We start from the raw sequence: 26,548 nt of genomic DNA, 5'->3' as shown, positions 1-26,548 counted from the left end.
GAGAGACGTGTGCGTCAACGTCATAGACCGCCGACCAGGCTGGGGAAATGACCAGGCTCTGCAAGAGAAGTGGGACAGACTCCTTCAATCCATCACTTGGAGACTCAAACACAGTACGCAAGGTCAAATGAATGAATGCTTGACAAATGGTGGCGGTATTACGCACTACTGATCCAAAGACGTCAACTTTGAATTTTCCCATCTCACCCTATCGTCCTTCAAGACGTTGGCAGTCATAACATCTACTATCGTACTTCACTACCGGTTATTATGTGTTCAAAATTAGTTCATTATTATCATACAAGTATTTCTTAACACTAATATATCTTATTATTTTGGAATGTTTAAGTTATTTCCGAGTAGCCCCTATTTTGAAGAACAAAACATAAGTCTAATAAAAGATTACTTGTCAGGCAGAGAGTACTTACCATGTTGTGGATATATGTTGGAAGCTCAGTCTTGAGTCTCATTGCTCACTGCTCACCCCTCAGTCACTAATACTACTCAACAAAACTCTCGATAGCATTGGGAAATGAGATAATAAATTACGTTGCTGACACAATACAATGTATCAAGGACACAAATGGTGTGCACGATCCTAGCCTGTGTGTGTCTCTCTTTCTATAGAAAACCAGGCTGTGATATCTATGACCGGTAATGCTGGTCCAAGTAGACTAGCTTAAACATGTGTAAGGTATAATGCACCATGTGAACCTGGTAATTGTATAATTGTATTGTTTGTTGTAAGCTGCAATCGTTACACGTCTGAATTTGAATAAAAGTATTTAAATCACCAATACTTTGCATTATTCAAACTTTTGTGTTAAACAACAAACAAACAAACAAAATGTTACGTGTCGCTTCCAAAACAAAACACATAATCCGTTCAATATGTCTTCGTGGAACTTGTATGTATATGAGACATGCATTGTACTGGTGCCTTTTGCTATTCACGAGATATGATAAAAACAATCTTTGAACAAATTTAACAATGTCTTTTTTTAATGTTTGTTTGTTTGTTTGTTGTTTAACGCCACACTCAGTAATATTCCAACCATATGACAGCGGTCAGTAAATAATCACTTTTGGTAGAGTGCTGTATTCAATATTTGAATTTTCTCTGGGACCCCCATTTTGTAGCTTGGGACCTCCATTTATAAGGCTTTGAGTTCCTTGGACCCCCCTTGAACTCCCTATGGACCCCCTTGGAACAACGGGGAATCACTCAGCAAACGCCCTGAAGATAGTCGCCAATATACTGACATGTTTTTCTGTGAAGGAAGTGTACTGACTTATCTATATACACCAAACTGAATCTTCTCTGTGCATCCACTAGGATCTTCTTGCCAGGCATCCCCATCTTTGATCAGTCCGTAGCGGCAGAAGATCAGCAGGTCATCAATCTGGCCTACCACAAGTCTGACAAAAATAGACCAAAAAATGTTTTGCATATGGGTATTGATACTTTTGTTTTGTTTGTTTGTTGTTTAACACCGCACTCAGGAATAGTCCAGCTATATGACTGCGGCCTGTAAATGATTTGGATCCGACAATACGATCTGGATCGCCTCTTACGACAAGCATAGTCGCCTTTTACGGCAAGCATGGGATGTTGAAGACCTATTCTACGCCGGATCTTCACGGGTGCATTGACATCATGGGCATCGATTTACGCAAATGGGATACGATGACATGTGTAGGGGGGTGGGGTGGGGTGGATTGGTATGTATTTGATCCTGCTCAGGCCGTTGGAGAACACAGACACAGGCAGATGATAATTATGCGTATATTAGATAATGGGGGTGGCTACTGTTGAAGAGGAAGGATATGCTATTTTCTTCAGGGTTTGTAGCCCCGGACGTGCCTCCTGTTGACGGGGGAGTGTGGAGCAGGGCGTGGAGTCATTACAGATGACATTTAGTCGTGTGGACAAGGCGTCCGACCTCGGATCAGAAGGTCTGTGGTTTGGAACCAATCACGGGACTCGGACATTTTATGGCCGCTACACATGCATCAACCAATAATTGTACCCATAAGCCCCTTGTCCAAAGTTGTCATCGCCAAAGACTAGCCAAAAAATAACCAACTCGGAACCAAAACATACTGATTGTCTTTGGCTCGTGAATGAATGACGTCATTTTCCAATGATTCAGGGCTTAACCCTTCAACATTGATATTATTATACGATCCTGTGTGTCATACTGATTTTACGAAACAAGTGTCAGAAATTTTGCATTTCCCGAGCGAAAGCGAGGGTAATACTTGAATTGTTACACGAGTTTCGAAAAATCAGTACGACACACATGCGAGCGTAATGATTTCTTTTTTACCCATAATTTCTTATCCTTTTTCCCTTCAGAACTATTCACTTTTGACGACCACCGTCTTAAAAACCACAAGTGTCGAATGACGTCAACAATCTTCAGCTACGTCATTTCTATTGTGACGTCACAATAAGATTCGAATGACGTCAACAATGCCGTCCGGTTGTCGTAAACCATACATGAAGAGATATTTGTACTTGTTGCACATACGAATTTATAAACTTTGTTATTAGTTATTAGTTGTTATTTACTCGGGACATAATCCGTCCATCGTCAACTCGTTGCTAAATCACTCGACGAGCCAAAGCTGTAACCTAAGGCCGCCGCATGGCCCCAGAATGTGTATGCTTGCCAGCCAACAATGAGTCGCATTATATTTGGCGACATGATTTCAAAGGGAAAGCCCCGGGATTTTCCCGCTCTTGGGGGAGTAATTATTATGTTGGTTTTCAACTTGAAACATTCGAACACATGGACGAGCTGTGTACCTCCCTTCGAATCTGAGTTATGAAATAGACATAGATATGTAAATCGTTACTACGAATTAACATAGGAATAATTTATTACGCACAGATATTACATAAAGATTTACAGGTAAAAAAATCAACAAGACCTCCCTTCAGTGAAACACGGAAGTAACGTAAGGATGAGCAATGGAAGACGATGTGAGTGTCCCAACCAAGATCGCAGACGAAGTCAGCAGCCATTTACACTGTCCTATTTGTAAGACGCTGTACAGGGACCCCGTTATCAACATTCGATGTGGGCACACGTTCTGCAGGAAATGTGCCTTTTCCACAACCCACTGCCCGGTAGACAACGCGCACTGTGACACCAGTCAGCTGGTCATCAACAGGTAGAATAAACGTCATACAATTGAAGGCCCACGTAGAGCCCACAGGAACTCGATATTGCTCTTTGTAAAAATATACGCTTCCTGTGGTAGAGCCGTAACTATTTGAGGGTGCAAGTGGGCCTGGGTCAGAGAAAGTAATCTTGTTAACTACTAAATAATAGTATGACATGCATACTAGGATTGACAAGATGCACCCAAGGATGGATTTCCTAGCATGTAAGCCTAGTACGATTCGACCATTACTATCACATCTTCTAGGACTTTCAAAATTACCCTCAGATAGTAGTAAGTTAATATCATGATTTACGTCAGTGGTATGTCAGCAATATCTATCTGACAGTGACAAGGGATTTTAATTTTATGTTGTCATATCTGCATGAATCTGTTTGCAATTTTATAATGAATGATGTACTTATGATACAAGGGTTGGGATGAGTCCAAATTTACTACCCGCTATTATCCAACCCTACCGGGGTACCAGCTGTAGGTCTCAAGATGTGGGAACAAAATGTCTGATTGGGGATTGTTTTACCACAGCCCTGGCAAGAACTGTTTAGATACATGTATCCAACAATCAGATCATGCTTACACTGAAGCTGACTGAAGCTTTAGCTTCACTCAAACATATGCAAGTCAAAAGGAATGTGTGCATCGTCAGAAAGAAATGCGAACATTAGCAACTTGTAGTGTAACCACTGAGCTATAGTGAGTTTTGGTCACAATATATCACATGACTAGTCCTGTGGGTACCTGGGTCCTACTCAAGATCCACCTGACCCGGGTACCCGAGTAAACCTGTCCCAGCTCTACATGATACACAAGGATGTAATGTGTGCAAAATTACGTATCATTCGAGTTGAGTATTTTTCATTTTTTGTCAGTGAATTCTCATACCCATCATTAACAAGTTAATAGCCAGTTTTCTTAAGCACGAGATTCCCTTGGGCTGCTGGTCAATATAGTGTTGTTTCTAACAACTACCTTGCTGTCCACTGGCCCTATTCATGGAGTCCTTATTACTAGATAACCTAAGGTTGAACACGATTTCAAAACCAGGACCACCTTGGAGCCCATCAATCCAAAAGGTATTAAAAAAAGTAATTTAGCCATTCGTGAACAATTAGGTATGTGATTTTATAGGTAGTAAATGTATATAAATGTCACCATAACATATGACAATAGATGTGCCTCTGTTATAACCAACAACACTTCTCACCCGTGAAGATCTGGGTTAGCATTTGCCTTCAGCAACCCATTCTTGTTGTACTAAGAGGCGACAAAGGGGATTTGGTGGTCAGGCTCGCTGACAGGTTGATGTCATGATGTCAGTACTGGATTGTCTGGACCATTGCTGAGTGCGGTGTTAAACAACAAACAAATAAAACAAAAGTATCATTACCCATATGCAGAACATTTTTTGGTCTATTTTTGTCAGACTTGTGGTAGGCCAGATTGATGACCTGCTGATCTTCTGCCGCTACGGACTGATCAAAGATGGGGATGCCTGGCAAGAAGATCCTAGTGGATGCACAGAGAAGATTCAGTTTGGTGTGTATAGATAAGTCAGTATACTTCCTAGGGAGTTCAAGGGGGGTCCAAGGAACTCAAAGCCTTATAAATGGAGGTCCCAAGCTACAAAATGGGGGTCCCAGAGAATATTCAAATATTGAATACAGTACTCTACCAAAAGTGATGATGTTCAGGCTGTCAGTTAAACATAGACCAATCTCATTAAAATCAGATCTTAGCTCGCTACCGCTAAACACCGCTACCGATCTGAGGACATCCCATTAGGGGTCATGTCAGAACTACCTTTCATCCGACCAAACAGAGCTTCGCTTACAGATCATGAAAGTGACATGTCGGAATATGATTTCTGATCATGCAGCCTCGAAAACTTTAAAACGGGGTATTCCGAACGATAGTTACGGGTCAATGACTGAATCTATACAATCTAGACCATCTATTAGCCATTCGAGAATGTTCTTTTGTTGAGGTCTCAAATTTTTAAGCGAGAAGTTGTCAAAATATGTTTCGAAGCGTAGTGGCCAGTTTGAAATTAGTGCCGTAAAGCATGAGAAAGCTGCCTTCTGATTGGTCATTCCATTGGTCGGTTAGAGTTCACGAAAGCTCGGTTTGATGTGACCCGTAATGGGATGTCCTCAGATCTTTGTTTAGCGGCAGCGAGAACTGAGATCTGATTTCAATGACATTGAACATAGACATGCATTTTCCCAGCTGAAACAAATGTTCAAAAGCAAGCAATAGAAGATTGTGAAGCATTTGACTGTGTATTGTAGTTTTTACATGATTACCTATGGAAATTATTTTTAAGTGGTACCAAATTATGAAATAGTTTTCATTCCAAAGCATGCATACAATTTTTCTGTCTCTCTTACGCATCAATTTTTTTACTTTTAGGATGGGGTGGGGGGGGGTCCAGGATGTGTTTATGGTTTTGTTACATCAGAACTACATGTTTTCACGTCTGCAAAGGGGCGGTCGGGTAGCCTAGTGGTTAAAGCGTTCGCTCGTCACGCCGAAGACCCGGGTTCGATTGGGTCCGACATGGGTACAATGTGTGAAGCCCATTTCCGGTGTCCCCCGCCGTGATATTGCTGGAATATTGCTAAAAGCGGCGTAAAACCATACTCACTCGCTCACTCACGTCTGCAATTTCTTGTTCACCACAATCTTGTTATAATAATCTTTAAACAAGTTAAACCTAATTCTGAAAATATTCCAGAAACCAGAAACAGAGCCTTGTATGTCTCTTTTTATTTAAAAATATTCCTTGTTGAAGAAACGTGGTACACCTTGATGTGTAAACTGGTATTGATTCTGTAATGCTAAAACCGATCCCTCCCCGTCTCAATTCCAGGAAAGCGTCAGGAACATGAAACAGATTGCCTGTTTGCCATAGTCCGCTGTCCAAACGCTGAAGAATGTGGGACGTTCCGTCGCAGTGAGCTCCAGCGCCATCTTCAACAGTGCACCTTTACTCCATGTATACACAAGCCTGCAGGTTGGTCACAACCCCACAACTGAACCTGGGGGGTCTGCATTATTTGTGCAGCCGATAACAGGGGGTGGGAACTTTGCATGAATTCCACCATAGTCCCCTGTCCAGTGGAAATGGAATGCAGTTGCTCAGTGTCCCTTGGACTTGGTGGTCACTCCAGTTTTGTCCAGTTTGCTCAGCAGTAGATGCCAGTGATATTACTCTCACTACATTAGCCATGTATGTACTTTAGATGTTTACAGATGTTTAATACTTATATAGGTGCCACCTGAAGACCAATTGGAATTCTGTCAAATATTAATCAACTGAAAAGTTTAGAGATATGTTTCATGTAGCCATACTAAATGGTTTAAACTAAGATTTTTAGTCCACTCGTTCTTATTATGATATCATATATCAAAACCCTTAAAAATGGCAATTCCTTATATGATACCTTAACTATTGTGCAGTTTTGCAAGGACTGCATGATTAGTGGCAATTTCTAACCCTGAATACTTGACAGCCAAAGTTTTCAGGGTTTTTTTGGAAGAAAAAAATAATACTGATACAAAAAATTATAATATAAAAAGATAATTCTCATCTTACCCGTACAAAGTGAAAAGTTCAGAAGATTTCTGGGATTCGGGTCCCAATCGAGAAAGTATTTGAACCTACCAGATTGAGACTAACACTAATAACCTTTGTTTCCAATTCATGGGACTCTATGCCTCCTGTTCTGGTGTTGTAGGATGTGAGTTTACTGGGACACTGGTCAGTGTGGAGGAGCATATCCGGTCATGTGGGTACCAGGACTCCAAGTCTGTTGGACCAGAGGTCATCCAGAAGGTAGGTGACCTCTCCTTGCCCTCTGTTGTGTCTTCACTTTGTTATGACCGAGGTGCAGGGTTCAACACAGATATTAGTCTCCTTGTCATTAAAGTCGTCGAGAGTAGTGAACTTGTAGACAGGCTACTTGTTTTGTCCCAACTCTAGTTGTCATGGTTATGTTCTTGAACCACTAGTCCAAGATGAGTGAGTGAGTGAGTATGGTTTTACGCCGCTTTTAGCAATATTCCAGCAATATCACGGCGGGGGACACCAGAAATGGGCTTCACACATTGTACCCATGTCGGGAATCGAACCCGGGTCTTCGGCGTGACAAGCGAACGCTTTAACCACTAGGCTACCCGACCGCCCCTAGTCCAAGATGTGATGCCTTTATCACAATAGACCAAGGTGATGGGGTGATGTCTCTACTTCAGATCAGCAAACCCCGAATTTTCTACATTTTCTCAAAATATTATAAGTAATATAAAGAACCTACCTACTTGCACTACAGATTTATGGATAATTTGTCCTCCACCATCACCAAGGCAATCACCAGATAATCTAGATGTCATAGATGTCATGACATTGTCATGCTCTAGATGTCATGATATTTCCATGCTCTAGGTGTCATGACATTATCGTGCTCTAGATGTCATGACATTATTATGCTCTTGATGTCATAACATTGTCATGCTCTAGATGACATAACATTGTCATGCTCTATGTCATATCATTGTCATGCTCTATGTAATATCATTATCATGCTCTAGATATCATGACATTGTCATGCTCTAGATGTCATAACATTACCATGTCTTATGTCATAACATTGTCCTGCTCTAGATGTCATGACATTATTGTGCTCTAGATGTCATAACATTGTCCTGCTCTAGATGTCATAACATTGTCCTGCTCTAGATCACAAATAACGCTTGTAGAGACATTTTTGTGCAACATGCAGAAATCCATGGTTCACTGACAGGCCGTCACGCATACGAGTGACCCCTCTCAGGTGGTCACTTGTACGCGAGATGGGAGAGCCGTCTCGCGTACACGTTACGTCCTCTACTGTAGATGTCATAACATTGTCCTGCTCTAGATGTCATATCATTGTCCTGCTCTAGATGTCATATCATTATCATGCTCTAGATGTCCTTTTGTTGTGCTGTTGGTGTAATGCCATTGTCCTGCTCTAGATGTCCTGTTGTTGTGCTCTTGATGTCATGTCATTTTCATGCTCTAGATTTCATGTCATTGTCATGCTCTAGATGTCTTAAAATTGTAATGCTCTATGTCATAACATTGTCATGCTCAAGATGTAGTATTGTCATGCTCTTGATGTCATGTCATTGTCATGCTCTAGATGTCTTAACATTGTCATGTTCCTGTCATAACATCGTCATGCTCTAGATGTCCTATTGTTGTGCTCTAGATGCCATGTTATTGTCATGCTCTATGTCATAACATTGTCATGCTCTATATGTAGTATTATCATGCTCTAGATGGTGAATCTACAACAAACCAATCAGAAGCTAGAACAGCAGGTGTCCACTTTAACGAAGCGTGTTGTTGACCTTGAGTCGGTGCGAGATGACATGGCCTCCCAGCTCAGCACATGCAACAGGTAAGGAGAAGATGAGGGAAGATCCTAGTAGCTTGGAGACTGTCATGAATACTAGTTCCACAAAATTTCTCTTGTTTGCATTTCAACCTGTTAACACCAAAAATCTAAGTGACATGGTTGGGTGTTGCTTGTTGTCCATCCACAGTGTTGAGAATTTCACAAACAAAAATGAGTCATTGTGGGCTACTGTGAGCAGTACTCATAAGAAACAAAGTAAATCAGGAGTAAAATGTAGATTATGTTTGACATTGAAATAACAAGCAGGTCTCATAGTCTCCCACACTCCAATAGCATGTGGTGTTCTGTTAAAAATAAGGCCTTGAAAACTTGTTGCTTATCATAAGAGGCAACTTGCATGATCAGCTGCAGCATGGTGAGGAAGAGACTGCTAGTTGATGATCAGCTGCAGCATGGTGAGGTAGAGATTGCGTGTTGATGATCAGCTGCAGCATGGTGAGGTGGTGACTGCTAGTTGATGATCACCTGCAGCAAGGTGAGGTAGAGACTGCTAGTTGATGATCAGCTGCAGCATGGTGAGGTGGAGACGGCTTGTTGATGATCAGCTGCAGCATGGTGAGGTAGAGACTGCATGTTGATGATCAGCTGCAGCATGGTGAGGTAGAGGCTGCTTGTTGATGATCAGCTGCAATATGGTGAGGTGGTGACTGCTAGTTGATGATCAGCTGCAGCATGGTGAGGTAGAGACTGCTTGTTGATGATCAGTTGCAGCATGGTGAGGTGGAGACTGCTTGTTGATGATCAGTTGCAGCATGGTGAGGTGGTGACTGCTAGTTGATGATCAGCTGCAGCATGGTGAGGTAGAGACTGCTTGTTGATGATCAGCTGCAGCATGGTGAGGTAGAGGCTGCTTGTTGATGATCAGCTGCAGCATGGTGAGGTGGTGACTGCTTGTTGATGATCAGCTGCAGCATGGTGAGGTAGAGACTGCATGTTGATGATCAGCTGCAGCATGGTGAGGTGGTGACTGCTTGTTGATGATCAGCTGCAGCATGGTGAGGTGGTGACTGCTTGATGATCAGCTGCAGAATGGTGAGGTAGAGACTGCTTGTTGATGATCAGCTGCAGCATGGTGAGGTAGAGATTGCGTGTTGATGATCAGCTGCAGAATGGTGAGGTAGAGACTGCTAGTTGATGATCAGCTGCAGCATGGTGAGGTGGAGACTGCTTGATGATCAGCTGCAGCATGGTGAGGTGGAGACTGCTTGTTGATGATCAGCTGCAGCATGGTGAGGTAGAGATTGCGTGTTGATGATCAGCTGCAGAATGGTGAGGTAGAGACTGCTAGTTGATGATCAGCTGCAGCATGGTGAGGTGGAGACTGCTTGTTGATTATCAGTTTGTGTTGCAGTTGTATCCAGACTCTTCAACAGAAGTACAATGACCTTCATGCGACCGTGGAGTCCATGCTCAACACTCGGAGGCCTGTCTCGTATGGCTCACAGTTATCGCTGGCGGAGTCCACTACAGGTTAGTCATTTTTCAACTCATGCAGACACTGGTGGCAAAAACCTTGGGCAGGAGTTTCGTGGTGGTGGATGAAGGGATGAAGAATATATTCTGTGTGAGTGGGTTGTATGAGATTCTGAAATTATTCTCTCAGACGCAAGTTACCTGCTCTTTTGCCATGGTCAGTAGTTAGCAGTCTGTCAACTGAGAGAAGAGATATCTTGCTGTCAGGCCATTCTGGATTATCCAGTGTATCACATCTCCATTTTGTAAGGATAAATACCCAGTTGCCACAACAGTGTTGTATTGAGTATGATGTCAATACTTGATGTTAGAAAAAGCTGTCCAATCAAATTATTCTCAAGAGCAAGAGAAAATCTGTTGAGGTTCGTGATAGGACAGATATCGATGGTGATGTCACTTCCTAAGCAAAGCTGTAGTAGCAAATGGGTCCAAGGTATATATCATAACAATAGGGATCTAATGGAATGTATGATGTCAGGTTCCCACAAGACCAGCCCATTTTGAATATTCAGGTGGTGGTAAGTATTTTGTCTTTCGATAAACAGTGAAAACCTTTTTAGTTTAGAATGAAAATAATGGGATCACTAATGTTAAAAATTAGAAAGTTTAATATTTAACCTCCAGATCCCTAGGATCCCCTTGTCATTCTGGCCTTCACTAAGGAACATTACTCATGCTGGTCTGCACTAAGGGACATTACTCATACTGGCCTGCACTAAGGGACATTACTCATGCTGGCCTGCACAAAGGGACATTACTCATACTGGCCTGCACTAAGGGATATAACTCATACTGGCCTGCACAAAGGGACATTACTCATGCTGGTCTGCACAAAGGGACATAACTCATGCTGGCCTGCACATTACTCATACTGGCCTGCACAGAGGGACATAACTCATACTGGCCTGCACAAAGGGACATAACTCATACTGGCCTGCACAAAGGGACATTACTCATACTGGCCAATGCAAAGGGACATGACTCATGTTTTATTTCCATGCAGAACAAGCAATATAGAAATTCGGAAAGATGTAGCAGGTCTAGTAAGTTTATGTTTGTATCTGCTTCACTTCCATGACACATGCTTGTATTCTAGGTGTACATTACTTATGCTGGCCTGCACTAAGGGACATTACTCATGCTGGCCTGCACAAAGGGACATTACTCATACTGGCCTGCACTAAGGGACATTACTCATGCTGGCCTGCACAAAGTGACATTACTCATACTGGCCTGCACTAAGGGACATTACTCATGCTGGCCTGCACTAAGGGACATTACTCATGCTGGCCTGCACAAAGTGACATTACTCGTACTGGCCTGCACTAAGGGACATTACTCATGCTGGCCTGCACAAAGTGACATTACTCGTACTGGCCTGCACTTGGGGACATTACTCATGCTGGCCTGCACTAAGGGACATTACTCATACTGGCCTGCACTAAGGGACATTACTCATGCTGGCCTGCACTTGGGGACATTACTCATACTGGCCTGCACTTGGGGACATTACTCATGCTGGCCTGCACTAAGGGACATTACTCATACTGGCCTGCACTAAGGGACATTACTCATGCTGGCCTGCACTTGGGGACATTACTCATACTGGCCTGCACTTGGGGACATTACTCATACTGGCCTGCACTTGGGGACATTACTCATACTGGCCTGCACTTGGGGACATTACTCATACTGGCCTGCACTAAGGGACATTACTCATACTGGCCTGCACTAAGGGACATTACTCATGCTGGCCTGCACAAAGGGACATTACTCATACTGGCCTGCACTTGGGGACATTACTCATACTGGCCTGCACTAAGGGACATTACTCATACTGGCCTGCACTTGGGGACATTACTCATACTGGCCTGCACAAAGGGACATTACTCATACTGGCCTGCACTTGGGGACATTACTCATACTGGCCTGCACTAAGGGACATTACTCATACTGGCCTGCACTTGGGGACATTACTCATACTGGCCTGCACTAAGGGACATTACTCATACTGGCCTGCACAGAGGGACATTACTCATGCTGGCCTGCACAGAGGGACATTACTCATACTGGCCTGCACTAAGGGACATTACTCATGCTGGCCTGCACAGAGGGACATTACTCATGCTGGCCTGCACAAAGTGACATTACTCATACTGGCCTGCACTAAGGGACATTACTCATACTGGCCTGCACTAAGGGACATTACTCATACTGGCCTGCACTTGGGGACATTACTCATACTGGCCTGCACTAAGGGACATTACTCATACTGGCCTGCACTTGGGGACATTACTCATACTGGCCTGCACAAAGGGACATTACTCATACTGGCCTGCACTTGGGGACATTACTCATACTGGCCTGCACTAAGGGACATTACTCATGCTGGCCTGCACTTGGGGACATTACTCATACTGGCCTGCACAAAGGGACATTACTCATACTGGCCTGCACAAAGGGACATTACTCATACTGGCCTGCACAAAGGGACATTACTCATACTGGCCTGCACAAAGGGACATTACTCATACTGGCCTGCACTTGGGGACATTACTCATACTGGCCTGCACTAAGGGACATTACTCATACTGGCCTGCACTTGGGGACATTACTCATACTGGCCTGCACAAAGGGACATTACTCATACTGGCCTGCACTTGGGGACATTACTCATACTGGCCTGCACAAAGGGACATTACTCATACTGGCCTGCACTTGGGGACATTACTCATGCTGGCCTGCACTAAGGGACATTACTCATGCTGGCCTGCACAGAGGGACATTACTCATGCTGGCCTGCACTAAGGGACATTACTCATGCTGGCCTGCACTAAGGGACATTACTCATGCTGGCCTGCACTAAGGGACATTACTCATGCTGGCCTGCACTAAGGGACATTACTCATACTGGCCTGCACTTGGGGACATTACTCATACTGGCCTGCACTAAGGGACATTACTCATGCTGGCCTGCACTAAGGGACATTACTCATACTGGCCTGCACATTACTCATGCTGGCCTGCACAAAGGGACATTACTCATGCTGGCCTGCACTAAGGGACATTACTCATACTGGCCTGCACTAAGGAACATAACTCATGCTGGCCTGCACTAAGGGACATTACTCATGCTGGCCTGCACAGAGGGACATTACTCATACTGGCCTGCACTAAGGGACATAACTCATGCTGGCCTGCACAAAGGGACATTACTCATACTGGCCTGCACTAAGGGACATTACTCATGCTGGCCTGCACTAAGGGACATTACTCATGCTGGCCTGCACATTACTCATACTGGCCAATGCAAAGGGACATAACTCATGCTGGCCTGCACATTACTCATACTGGCCTGCACAGAGGGACATAACTCATACTGGCCTGCACAAAGGGACATAACTCATACTGGCCTGCACAAAGGGACATTACTCATACTGGCCAATGCAAAGGGACATGACTCATGTTTTATTTCCATGCAGAACAAGCAATATAGAAATTCGGAAAGATGTAGCAGGTCTAGTAAGTTTATGTTTGTATATGCTTCACTTCCATGACACATGCTGGTATTCCAGGTGTACAAAGACGCAGGACGTCGTCCCCCGGTAGCCCTAATGGTGTTGTCAAGTATGAGAGGTGGGAGATGCCGTTCCAGTTCAAGTGCATAGGAACACTCAGGTGTGTTACCTTCAATCCAACATTCAGCAACACTGCCCAGCCTCCACTCCAACTACTGTCATGAGATTATGTTGGAGAACTTGGGTTATGTAGTGGAGATCATCAGTATCCCAAGACTGCAATCTCATGACTGCTGCGTAACGATACTGGCAGGCCTTTTGTGACCATCAACCCAGTTGGGATACAGAGGAAGAATAAGACTTCTAAAACACATTCTTGCAATTGAGTTGATTAAAATGAGTTTTGTCTGGTTCCACAGGGTTTCAAATCAATTTGTTCACTAACTGATTGTCACTGAAAATGTCCTCATGATTTTCATGAAATTTGGAAATTATTTGAAATCTATGTCTTATCAAAATTATATACCTTTATTGTCATTAGCAAAATCATTTTCACTGTGTTGCTGATTTATGCCATTGTACCCAGCTCATGATATCAACCATGTGTGTTTGCAAGTTCATACATGATGATATACAGATCTCCATACGGAAACTGAAATAGTGATGACTGCTGCTTAAAACTTGTCTGTGATGTGCCTGATCAAATTTGATATTGTATTGCGATGTTGAATATATTTGACATTTTGGCTAACTGGCTACAGGGGCCATCAGGATGTGGTGTGGTGTCTGACGGCCTACAAAGGTCGGCTGTACAGTTCGGGAGCAGACGGTCAGATTAAGGTGTGGGACCTGGAGCAGCTGGCTAGAGGCTGTATACAGACACTCAGTGGACACACAGCAACTGTAAGTTGAGGAATCGGGGGAGATGTGTTCAAGGCCTCATCTTGGTCTCTTGTAGAAAACTGTTACTCTGCTTGAAAGACGATAATTCACAAATTGTCCTATGTATATTCAAGGCTAATAAAGCACTAACTGTCCTGTGTATGCTGTTCAAGGCTAATAAAGCACTAACTGTCCTATGTATACTGTTCAAGGCTATTAAAGCACTAACTGTCCTATGTATGCTGTTCAAGGCTAATAAAGCACTTGCTGTCTTATGTATGCTGTTCAAGGCTAATAAAGCACTATCTGTCCTATGTATGCTGTTCAAGGCTAATAAAGCACTAACTGTCCTATGTATGCTGTTCAAGGCTAATAAAGCACTAACTGTCCTATGTATGCTGTTCAAGGCTAATAAAGCACTAACTGTCCTATGTATGCTGTTCAAGGCTAATAAAGCACTTACTGTCTTATGTATGCTGTTCAAGGCTAATAAAGCACTTACTGTCTTATGTATGCTGTTCAAGGCTCATAAAGAATTAACTGTCCTATGTATGCTGTTCAAGGCTAATAAAGCACTATCTGTCCTATGTATGCTGTTAAAGGCTAATAAAGCACTAACTGTCCTATGTATGCTGTTCAAGGTTCATAAAGCACTATCTGTCCTATGTATGCTGTTCAAGGCTAATAAAGCACTAACTGTCCTATGTATGCTGTTCAAGTGCTAATAAAGCACTAACTGTCCCAAGTATGCTGTTCAAGGCTAATAAAGCACTAACTGTCCTATGTATGCTGTTCAAGGCTCATAAAGCACTATCTGTCCTATGTATGCTGTTCAAGGCTCATAAAGCACTAACTGTCCTATGTATGCTGTTCAAGGCTAATAAAGCCCTAACTGTCCTATGTATGCTGTTCAAGGCTAATAAAGCACTAACTGTCCTGTGTATGCTGTTCAAGGCTCATAAAGCACTAACTGTCCTATGTATGCTGTTCAAGGCTAATAAAGCACTAACTGTCCTGTGTATGCTGTTCAAGGCTAATAAAGCACTATCTGTCCTATGTATGCTGTTCAAGGCTAATAAAGCACTAACTGTCCTATGTATGCTGTTCAAGGCTCATAAAGCACTATCTGTCCTATGTATGCTGTTCAAGGCTCATAAAGCACTAACTGTCCTATGTATGCTGTTCAAGGCTAATAAAGCCCTAACTGTCCTATGTATGCTGTTCAAGGCTAATAAAGCACTAACTGTCCTATGTATGCTGTTCAAGGCTCATAAAGCACTATCTGTCCTATGTATGCTGTTCAAGGCTCATAAAGCACTAACTGTCCTATGTATGCTGTTCAAGGCTAATAAAGCACTAACTGTCCTATGTATGCTGTTCAAGGCTAATAAAGCACTAACTGTCCTGTGTATGCTGTTCAAGGCTCATAAAGCACTAACTGTCCTATGTATGCTGTTCAAGGCTAATAAAGCACTAACTGTCCTGTGTATGCTGTTCAAGGCTAATAAAGCACTATCTGTCCTATGTATGCTGTTCAAGGCTCATAAAGCACGAACTGTCCTATGTATGCTGTTCAAGGCTAATAAAGCACTAACTGTCCTATGTATGCTGTTCAAGGCTAATAAAGCACTATCTGTCCTATGTATGCTGTTCAAGGCTCATAAAGCACGAACTGTCCTATGTATGCTGTTCAAGGCTAATAAAGCACTAACTGTCCTATGTATGCTGTTCAAGGCTAATAAAGCACTAACTGTCCTGTGTATGCTGTTCAAGGCTTGAGCCCCTCGACTATGAGATCGTTCCTTACAACAGGGAAAACCTGACGTATGGTAGTAATGCTTGAAATGTCCTATGGATGCTTTACGAGGTGAAAAGAGCACAATCTAGTTTTCCCCAAGGTCTGCTATTTCAGGTTAGTTATCCACTTACTGTCCTTCAGGTCTACTGTTCGTCAGTCAGTGATGGGTGTTTGTATACGGCTGGAGACGACCACACTATCTGTGTCTGGGACACTGAGAGTGGAGGCAGCGTGAAGACACTGGAGGTAGGTCCAGCAGCCCAGGATGGGATCTCGGGTCAGACCCTCGGTACCCCTTGCTTGTCATCAATCTCATTAAAATCAGATCTTAGTTCTTGCTACCGCTAAACAAAGATCTGAAGACATTCCATTACGGGTCAGTCAGAATGATCTTTCATCTGATCAATCACAGCATCGCTTACCAGATCAGGAAAGTGACAGTCGTAATGTGTTTTCTAATCATGCAACATCGAAAAGGTTAAGACGGGGTATTCCGAATGACAGTGTTACGGACTGTATGACTGAATCTGTCCAAATCATCATCTACCTCTGGCTTCAAAGGAATAAACATTTAAACGGGAGAAACTTGTACCGTGGGACGGTTTGCCATACAATCTCAGCCATCTGTTAGACAGTCCAGCATGTTCTTTTGTTCAATTTTCAAATTTTAAATATATAGTTTTGTCAACATACTTTTCAATGGAAGCCGCCAGTTTGAAACTAGTGCCGTGTCGCTCAAGAAAACTGATTTCTGATTCGCCAATCTCGACTTCTTTTTAGTCATTTCATTTTCGGTCAAAGTTAGAGAAAGGTCATTCTGATGTGACCTGTAATGGGATGCCCTCAGATCCATAATATAGCTTGAGCGAGCACTAAGATTGGATTTTGATGAGATTGTGCTTGCCATGAGACCAATCTTATATGCAGACAGGATGTTACGATATGACCTGGCTGATTGAGTGTCATCATTAGTTGTAGTGAGTATGTCATCGCAAGTCATAGTTGGTAGTTACTCATGATATCAATCACTGAATTGCCTGGCCCAGACTTGATTAGTTACAGGCCACTGTGATGAAACTAATTATGCTGTAAAATAGCATATGATCACTGCAATTTTAAGATTTTTGAAGAATTTTGATTTTGGACAATTTTGTTCTTTTTGTAAATAAGTTTACCAGAAGAAATACCTTTCTTTCTGTGTTTGTATTTACAGAATGCCCATGACAACATCATCTGTGCAATGACTACTACCAAAGAATACCTGTTTACGTCGTCATTCTCTCTTATCAAGGTAGTGTTACCTTACAACCTTAATATACATGTTGTGTTCCTGTAAAATTATACAACAAAATGTTTTGTAATTTTACGTTGGAAATTGCCCTGTGTTTGTCAAATTTGTTAACTAAGTCAACCACACATTCAACATAATTAGTACCATCAGCATGTTATGTCGGTTAGAAAATGTTCTAGAAAATGCAATTTTTGTTTGGAAAGACTGACTGGTGATATATTTTTCTTATCAATGATAGGTTTGGGAACTGAAGACTCTAGCCTTGAAACAAGTCTTGTCTGGCCTCCACCACTGGGTCCGAGCTCTGGCCTTCAGCTATAAGAAGGTGAGCTTTCTGTTAATGAATAGTCATAAGTCATTGTTCGACACTAACACTTAGGGATAAACAACACATCGGTGCACTGGTGCATCACAAGTTTTCATGAGATGATATGATACCCAATTGTTTTTTGCTGTATCGATACAAGATGATATTCTTACTTACTACTTGTTTAATGACCCCAGCGTTTTTGTCTGTCAAATATTTAAAAATGTGTTGTACTTAGTGTTTCAAGTTCACTACTAAAAATAGCCATTACGAACATGTGTCTACAGCTAGCTTTTCCTTTTGAATCTGCTCTGAAATATTTATCATATTTATGGTCAAGAAATTTCCATGTTTTTTTATGTAAATAGACGAATCGTGATATCTCTTGTATTGTGACCTATGTAGCATGACCATATTGGGACCTCTGGTCCAGGCAGACATCTATCCACTAGACCACTGTAATACAGTAAGCATGGTAGGATGTTCGACATTTCAGGACAAGCTGTACAGTGGGTCTCACAATGCCATCAATGTCTGGGACTGCACAGACTCCTTTGCAGCACTGGGCACCATCGAGCACGAGTTCGGATCAGTCCACTCCCTGGCTGTCACACAGACTTACATCATCGCAGGTAATGCAGGTATGGCATGGCTTATTTGTCTGTTTAGTGGAGCCAGCACTGCATGCTGTAATTAATAAAACTTTGCTACTCACCTTCAATGAAAAAAAGTACCCTGATCTCCTCCTCAGTAATGGCTGAACTGATTTAGTTTGTAGTGGTTACATCTAGGGCTGGGACGAGTCCAAATGTACTACCTGGGTCCCCTACCCCTATTGCCGGATCCTACCCAGGTACCCTCTGTAGGTTGACCTGTACCAGTTTGAAGACATGATTAAGACAGACATAGATTTATGAATTGTTACAAGTATGAGTCCTTTCAAGGATGGAAATAATATGGTATTTACAAAGAAATACTTCTTGCAGACAAATACTACTACCACTAGTTATTTTGTGGTGCAGAGTAGTGTCCCTTATTTGTGGCAGCATTTTGTGATGGATTTAAATTCCAAATTTCCCCTGATTAATATTCTTCACCATACCCATGCTTGTGGGTTGCGTTAAAGAGGTAAACGTATGGGATCTATATCACTTTGGGATTTCCTCCCACATTAATATCACACTGTGATATTACTGAAATATTCCAAGCTGTTAGAAACTCACTCTCTAATATAATAAAGGGGCATGAATTGTTGGAGGTGCATCACGTATTTGTGTAGGGGTCTGTAAATGTGGTAATCTTGTTAACTCCAGTACTGACTGACTTTATTTAAGGATTGGCTGTGTATTGTTTTGAAGTATGAATTAAAAACCGATGTACAAACTGGGAGAATCCTCGTAGCTTTTGACAGAAGCTATATTGTGCCAAGTGTTGTATGTGCAACTTTTTTGCTATGAGAAAAAAGTGATTGTGCATTTTGGTCACTTTTACCAAGGTGTTGTGGAAGAAAATTATTTGATTTGTGTTTTCTTGTTGAAATGTTTGATATTGTAAAATACTTTCATGATGATACAGGTGAGCAGAAAGGGAATTCCTTCGACTGCAATCGGGATTCCCTGACATTCCGTAGTGATGAAAGTAGTCTGCTTCAGGGCATGGCTTCATTTGTTAAATTCACTGGGAAATAATGCAATAACATGTGACCAATTCTGAAAATTAGAATGCAGGAATTACAATAAACACAATGAAAATTTAATTACAGTAAACTATGTTTATAACAAACACGCTTATAACGAACTTATTTTTTAGTCCCGGCCATTTGTTGTATATATGCTGTATATATGCTTATAACGAACTACCTTTATTTCGAACTAAAATTAGTGGTCCCTTTGAGTTGGTTATAACCGTAGTTTACTGTAATCAAGTATGGTTTATGGACAAACACTTTTAGAATGCAGTCAAGTTACCACTTGCATACACTAGCTACCCGATAGTAAGTAGGTCAAAGGTCATATTACCATATCATAACTAGTTAAATACTAGTTTCAGGATGATAAAGTATTTTCTTTAACAATACACATTTTAAGTTAATTCATGTTATCTGAAAACACAGGTCAAATTCATCCAAATTGGTGAACATGAGGTCACAGGTCACATAATAAAGAAAACAATTCTTTCCCCTGTTGAGCACTTCAGAAATTTTTTCTGGACTGTGGTTCATAAAGAACTGTTACTCTGATAATTCTGATAATTCAGAATAATTAGTCAGTGCTCCCTATCAAGTGTGGTTGAGCACTGTCATCAATTATGTTTACAACTGGACACTTTCTCCAAGTTAGTATGTAAATATTTCAAAAAACATAAATTGAAAAGTGTGGATTATGAGTTTTATGAAAGGTTTTTTAAGGATATTTCATCCAGGATATGTATAACATTGTATATACAGGCAAGGAACTGAAAATATTCTGTGGCAGATTTCTAATGGTCCTCGTACACTGCGTCCCTGTGTTCTAACAAAGAACGATGGTTTAGGGTATACTGGGTATTGTCCGACTTCCCTTTTTAATGCCTTGGTTTTTGGTCTTTAAAACATAACCCACACAGGCCTGGTACTATATGGAAAACACTCCTTGCTTTTGCTTATCATGACATGGTGTAGGGGCGGTCGGGTAGCCAAGTGGTTAAAGCGTTCGCTTGTCACGCCGAAGACCCGGGTTTGATTCCTGACATGGGTACATTGTGTGAAGCCCATTTCTGGTGTCCCCGCTGTGATATTGCCCGAATATTGCTAAAAGGGGCATTAAACCATACTCACTCACTCACTGATATGGTGTATTTATTAAGCCTTATTTTGAACATGTGGTGTAGTTAAGAGGTTTCTGGACAGTGGGTAGGTGTTTGCATCCTTTGTCAATGGGAGCAGAAAGATTGTTTAGATGTCATATAGGTACTAAAGATACGGAACAGGTTTCTTGGCCCACTTACATACCGGTAGTCCTTCCAACCAGTTCTGTGTATGTGTGGAACGGATGAGTCAGATTGTAGCCAAGCATACATTGCCCAGCTACAGTACCTCTGTGTCGGCCGATCTGTGTACAGAAAGGTACCTGGGGTTCGTATCTGTAGTACCCTCTTTAGGGACAACTAGATGGCTTGTCAAGGGGAGAATGTGATTGTGTACAGTAACACATAGTGATCCACTAGATGGCTTGTCAAGGGGAGAATGTGATTGTGTACAGTAACACATAGCGATCCACTGGATGGCTTGTCAAGGGGAGAATGTGATTGTGTACAGTAACACATAGTGATCCACTGGATGGCTTGTCAAGGGGAGAATGTGATTGTGTACAGTAACACATAGTGATCCACTAGATGGCTTGTCAAGGGGAGAATGTGATTGTGTACAGTAACACATAGTGATCCACTGGATGGCTTGTCAAGGGGAGAATGTGATTGTGTACAGTAACACATAGTGATCCACTGGATGGCTTGTCAAGGGGAGAATGTGATTGTGTACAGTAACACATAGTGATCCACTGGATGGCTTGTCAAGGGGAGAATGTGAGTGTGTACAGTAACACATAGTGATCCACTGGATGGCTTGTCAAGGGGAGAATGTGATTGTGTACAGTAACACATAGTGATCCACTGGATGGCTTGTCAAGGGGAGAATGTGATTGTGTACAGTAACACATAGTGATCCACTGGATGGCTTGTCAAGGGGAGAATGTGATTGTGTACAGTTACACATAGTGATCCACTGGATGGCTTGTCAAGGGGAGAATGTGATTGTGTACAGTAACACATAGTGATCCACTAGATGGCTTGTCAAGGGGAGAATGTGAGTGTGTACAGTAACACATAGTGATCCACTGGATGGCTTGTCAAGGGGAGAATGTGAGTGTGTACAGTAACACATAGTGATCCACTAGATGGCTTGTCAAGGGGAGAATGTGATTGTGTACAGTAACACATAGTGATCCACTGGATGGCTTGTCAAGGGGAGAATGTGATTGTGTACAGTAACACATAGTGATCCACTGGATGGCTTGTCAAGGGGAGAATGTGATTGTGTACAGTAACACATAGTGATCCACTGGATGGCTTGTCAAGGGGAGAATGTGATTGTGTACAGTAACACATAGTGATCCACTGGATGGCTTGTCAAGGGGAGAATGTGATTGTGTACAGTAACACATAGTGATCCACTAGATGGCTTGTCAAGGGGAGAATGTGATTGTGTACAGTAACACATAGTGATCCACTAGATGGCTTGTCAAGGGGAGAATGTGAGTGTGTACAGTAACACATAGTGATCCACTGGATGGCTTGTCAAGGGGAGAATGTGAGTGTGTACAGTAACACATAGTGATCCACTAGATGGCTTGTCAAGGGGAGAATGTGATTGTGTACAGTAACACATAGTGATCCACTGGATGGCTTGTCAAGGGGAGAATGTGATTGTGTACAGTAACACATAGTGATCCACTAGATGGCTTGTCAAGGGGAGAATGTGATTGTGTACAGTAACACATAGTGATCCACTGGATGGCTTGTCAAGGGGAGAATGTGATTGTGTACAGTAACACATAGTGATCCACTAGATGGCTTGTCAAGGGGAGAATGTGAGTGTGTACAGTAACACATAGTGATCCACTGGATGGCTTGTCAAGGGGAGAATGTGAGTGTGTACAGTAACACATAGTGATCCACTAGATGGCTTGTCAAGGGGAGAATGTGATTGTGTACAGTAACACATAGTGATCCACTGGATGGCTTGTCAAGGGGAGAATGTGTTTGTGTACAGTAACACATAGTGATCCACTAGATGGCTTGTCAAGGGGAGAATGTGATTGTGTACAGTTACACATAGTGATCCACTGGATGGCTTGTCAAGGGGAGAATGTTATTGTGTACAGTTACACATAGTGATCCACTGGATGGCAGGTCAAGGGGAGAATGTGATTGTGTACAGTAACACATAGTGATCCACTGGATGGCTTGTCAAGGGGAGAATGTTATTGTGTACAGTTACACATAGTGATCCACTGGATGGCAGGTCAAGGGGAGAATGTGATTGTGTACAGTAACACATAGTGATCCACTAGATGGCTTGTCAAGGGGAGAATGTGATTGTGTACAGTAACACATAGTGATCCACTAGATGGCTTGTCAAGGGGAGAATGTGATGTGGATCCACTGGATGGCTTGTCAAGGGGAGAATGTGATTGTGTACAGTAACACATAGTGATCCACTGGATGGCTTGTCAAGGGGAGAATGTGATTGTGTACAGTAACACATAGTGATCCACTGGATGGCTTGTCAAGGGGAGAATGTGATTGTGTACAGTAACACATAGTGATCCACTGGATGGCTTGTCAAGGGGAGAATGTGTTTGTGTACAGTAACACATAGTGATCCACTAGATGGCTTGTCAAGGGGAGAATGTGATTGTGTACAGTAACACATAGTGATCCACTGGATGGCTTGTCAAGGGGAGAATGTGTTTGTGTACAGTAACACATAGTGATCCACTAGATGGCTTGTCAAGGGGAGAATGTGATTGTGTACAGTAACACATAGTGATCCACTGGATGGCTTGTCAAGGGGAGAATGTGATTGTGTACAGTAACACATAGTGATCCACTGGATGGCTTGTCAAGGGGAGAATGTGATTGTGTACAGTAACACATAGTGATCCACTAGATGGCTTGTCAAGGGGAGAATGTGATTGTGTACAGTAACACATAGTGATCCACTAGATGGCTTGTCAAGGGGAGAATGTGATTGTGTACAGTAACACATAGTGATCCACTAGATGGCTTGTCAAGGGGTACATGTGGTATGCCTCTATTAACTCATAGTGATCAACAGGATGGCTTCTCAAGCAAAATATGCTACAGCCCCTAGGACCAATCTCACCATTGTTTGTTTGGCCATTTTGAGGTCCTGTACTTGAAGTCATTATATATTTTAAAGCTCACTATGACTGACTTACTGAGGTTCTTGAGAAGCATTGTTGATCTACTGGTGATATTATTCCAATCTATTTGTTGTAACAATGGATGCTCCTGCAAAGGATGTTACTGAAGGACATTTTGGGTAAACACACGCTGATACAATCTCTTGTATTCCTCATTATTTAATGATAAATATTAGGTTACTCTTCAGTTTGTTTCTGACATTTTACTTCATGTTTTCACAGGAACATACAACCAGAATATTCAGTTATTTGATGCTACCACTCATAAACATGTGACCAACTTATGCGGCCATATTGGAACTGTGACATCACTAGCTGTGCCGCCATCAGGTCGCTTCCTGTTTTCTGGGTCACATGACAGTAATGTGCAGGTAACACCGACAGTGTTTTATCCTCCGGTGTGAGTTTGTGAGTAGCTGATGGACGTAAGTGATTTAGTCAGGGAGTCAGTGATTTAACTAGTGAGTCACTAATTGAGTGAGGACGTAAGTGATTTAGTCAGGGAGTTAGTGATTTAGTTGGAAGGAAGTCAGTGATTGAGTGAGGAAGTCAGTGATTTAACTAGTGAGTCACTAATTGAGTGAGGACGTAAGTGATTTAGTCAGGGAGTTAGTGATTTAGTTAGAAGGAAGTCAGTGATTGAGTGAGGGAGTCAGTGATTTAACTAGTGAGTCACTAATTGAGTGAGGACGTAAGTGATTTAGTCAGGGAGTTAGTGATTTAGTTAGAAGGAAGTCAGTGATTGAGTGAGGAAGTCAGTGATTTAACTAGTGAGTCACTAATTGAGTGAGGACGTAAGTGATTTAGTCAGGGAGTTAGAAATTTAGTTAGAAGGAAGTCAGTGATTTAGTTAGGGAGTAAGTGATTTAGTTAGAAGGAAGTCAGTGATTGAGTGATGGATTGAGAGAGGGGGTATTTGGACATCAAGATTGAGCAAGGGAGTCTGATTGACTGAGGGAGGAGTCTGATTGACTAAGGGAGGAGTCTGATTGACTGAGGGAGGAGTCTGATTGACTGAGGGAGGAGTCTGATTAACTGAGGGAGGAGTCTGATTGACTAAGGGTGGAGTCTGATTAACTGAAGGAGGAGTCTGGTTAACTGAGGAGTGATTTAGTTAGAAGGAAGTCAGTGATTTAGGTAGGGAGTAAGTGATTTAGTTAGGGAGGAAGTGATGGATTGAGAGAGGGGGTATTTGGACATCAAGATTGAGCAAGGGAGTCTGATTGACTGAAGGAGGAGTCTGATTGACTGAGGGAGGAGTCTGATTGACTGAGGGAGGAGTCTGATTAACTGAGGGAGGAGTCTGATTAACTGAAGGAGGAGTCTGGTTAACTGAGGGAGGAGTCTGATTGACTAAGGGAGGAGTCTGATTGACTGAGGGAGGAGTCTGATTAACTGAAGGAGGAGTCTGGTTAACTGAGGAGTGATTTAGTTAGAAGGAAGTCAGTGATTTAGTTAGGGAGTAAGTGATTTAGTTAGGGAGGAAGTCAGTGATTGAGTGATGGATTGAGAGAGGGGGTATTTGGACATCAGGATTGAGCAAGGGAGTCTGATTGACTGAGGGAGGAGGCTGATTGACTAAGGGAGGAGTCTGATTGACTGAGGGAGGCATCTGATTAACTGAGGGAGGAGTCTGATGAACTGAGGGAGGAGTCTGATTGGCCGAGGGAGGAGTCTGATTAACTGAGGGAGGCATCTGATTAACTGAGGGAGGAGTCTGATGAAATGAGGGAGGAGTCTGATGAAATGAGGGAGGAGTCTGATTGACTGAGGAAGGAGTCTGATAACTGAGGAAGGAGTCTGATAACTGAGGAAGGAGTCTGATTGACTGAGGGAGGAGTCTGATGAACTAAGGGACGAGTCTGATTGACTGAGGGAGGAGTCTGATGAACTAAGGGACGAGTCTGATGAACTAAGGGACGAGTCTGATTGACTGATGGAGGAATTTGATTGACTGATGGAGGAGTCTGATTGCAGAGTAGTCTCGAGTATCCCTTGAATGATGTGTGATTAGAATGTGTGACCTGGCTGATTGTGTATCATTGTATCTCAGTGTAGTGGATTGTTCTTTGAGCTATAATCCACTGGTTTGCCAGCGCCAGAATAAATTATTTACAGACTTTTCTGTATGCATGGATCATTGCTGGATGTAGCGTACAACAACATTCAATCACTCCTAAATGTGAACTATGAGTTTTTTTATGCTAATCATGCTGATTTTGCTTTTCACATTTCCAGTTGTGGAGTTTGGAGAAAATGCTGCCAATCCAGACTCTATCCCGCCACCAGGCCAGTGTGAACTCATTGACGCTGTACGGCAACATCCTGCTGTCTGGGTCAGAAGATCATGAAATAAAGGTCTTCAGATATTTCCAGCTACAGCATGGACAGTTCTAGCTGGATCAGAAGATCATGAAATAAAGATCTTTAGATATAACATGGACAGTTCTAACTGGATCAGAAGACCATGAAAAATAAAGGTCTTCAGATATAACATGGACAGTTCTAACTGGATCAGAAGACCATGAAAAATAAAGGTCTTCAGATATAACATGGACAGTTCTAACTGGATCAGAAGACCATGACAAATAAAGGTCTTCAGATATAACATGGACAGTTCTAACTGGATCAGAAGATCATGAAA

At 42.3% G+C, this 26,548-nt stretch overlaps 1 protein-coding gene across 5 annotated transcripts; it reads left to right on the top strand.

Moving 5' to 3' along the window:
• The first annotated feature begins 2,952 nt into the window (after positions 1-2,952).
• Positions 2,953-26,548, top strand: LOC124113018 (E3 ubiquitin-protein ligase TRAF7-like). 5 transcript variants are annotated; one of them, XM_048398784.1, is made up of 15 exons: positions 2,953-3,180; positions 4,616-4,728; positions 6,062-6,205; positions 6,930-7,027; positions 8,512-8,633; positions 10,003-10,121; positions 13,700-13,802; positions 14,404-14,545; positions 16,464-16,568; positions 17,536-17,613; positions 17,852-17,938; positions 18,417-18,552; positions 24,127-24,275; positions 26,143-26,270; positions 26,336-26,548. In XM_048398784.1, exons 1-15 carry the CDS (start codon positions 2,978-2,980, stop codon positions 26,373-26,375), a joined length of 1,767 nt encoding a protein of 588 aa, XP_048254741.1. In that variant the 5' UTR covers positions 2,953-2,977; the 3' UTR covers positions 26,376-26,548. The 5 variants fall into 5 exon arrangements, with proteins under 5 accessions (XP_048254741.1, XP_048254739.1, XP_048254738.1 ...); XM_048398782.1 differs by having other exon boundaries at positions 18,417-18,561; positions 26,143-26,262; positions 26,385-26,548; XM_048398781.1 differs by having other exon boundaries at positions 18,417-18,561.

Source organism: Haliotis rufescens, unplaced genomic scaffold (assembly GCF_023055435.1).
Source record: "Haliotis rufescens isolate VD_foot unplaced genomic scaffold, xgHalRufe1.0.p SCAF_19, whole genome shotgun sequence".
Classification (NCBI taxonomy): Eukaryota; Metazoa; Mollusca; class Gastropoda; order Lepetellida; family Haliotidae; genus Haliotis; species Haliotis rufescens.
The sequence above is the reverse complement of the archived record's forward strand: the minus strand, read 5'-3'. Positions and strand labels throughout refer to the sequence as shown.

What these genes read in the sequence shown, in the direction of transcription:
- LOC124113018 (XM_048398782.1), top strand. Translation starts at nt 2,978, where the DNA reads ATGGAAGACGATGTGAGTGTCCCAACCAAGATCGCAGACGAAGTCAGC. An exon ending in GCTGGCGGAGTCCACTACAG is followed by an intron (nt 10,122 to 13,699) that starts GTTAGTCATTTT and finishes CTGGTATTCCAG; the next exon opens with GTGTACAAAGACGCAGGACG. An exon ending in CAGAAGATCATGAAATAAAG is followed by an intron (nt 26,263 to 26,384) that starts GTCTTCAGATAT and finishes TGAAAAATAAAG; the next exon opens with GTCTTCAGATATAACATGGA.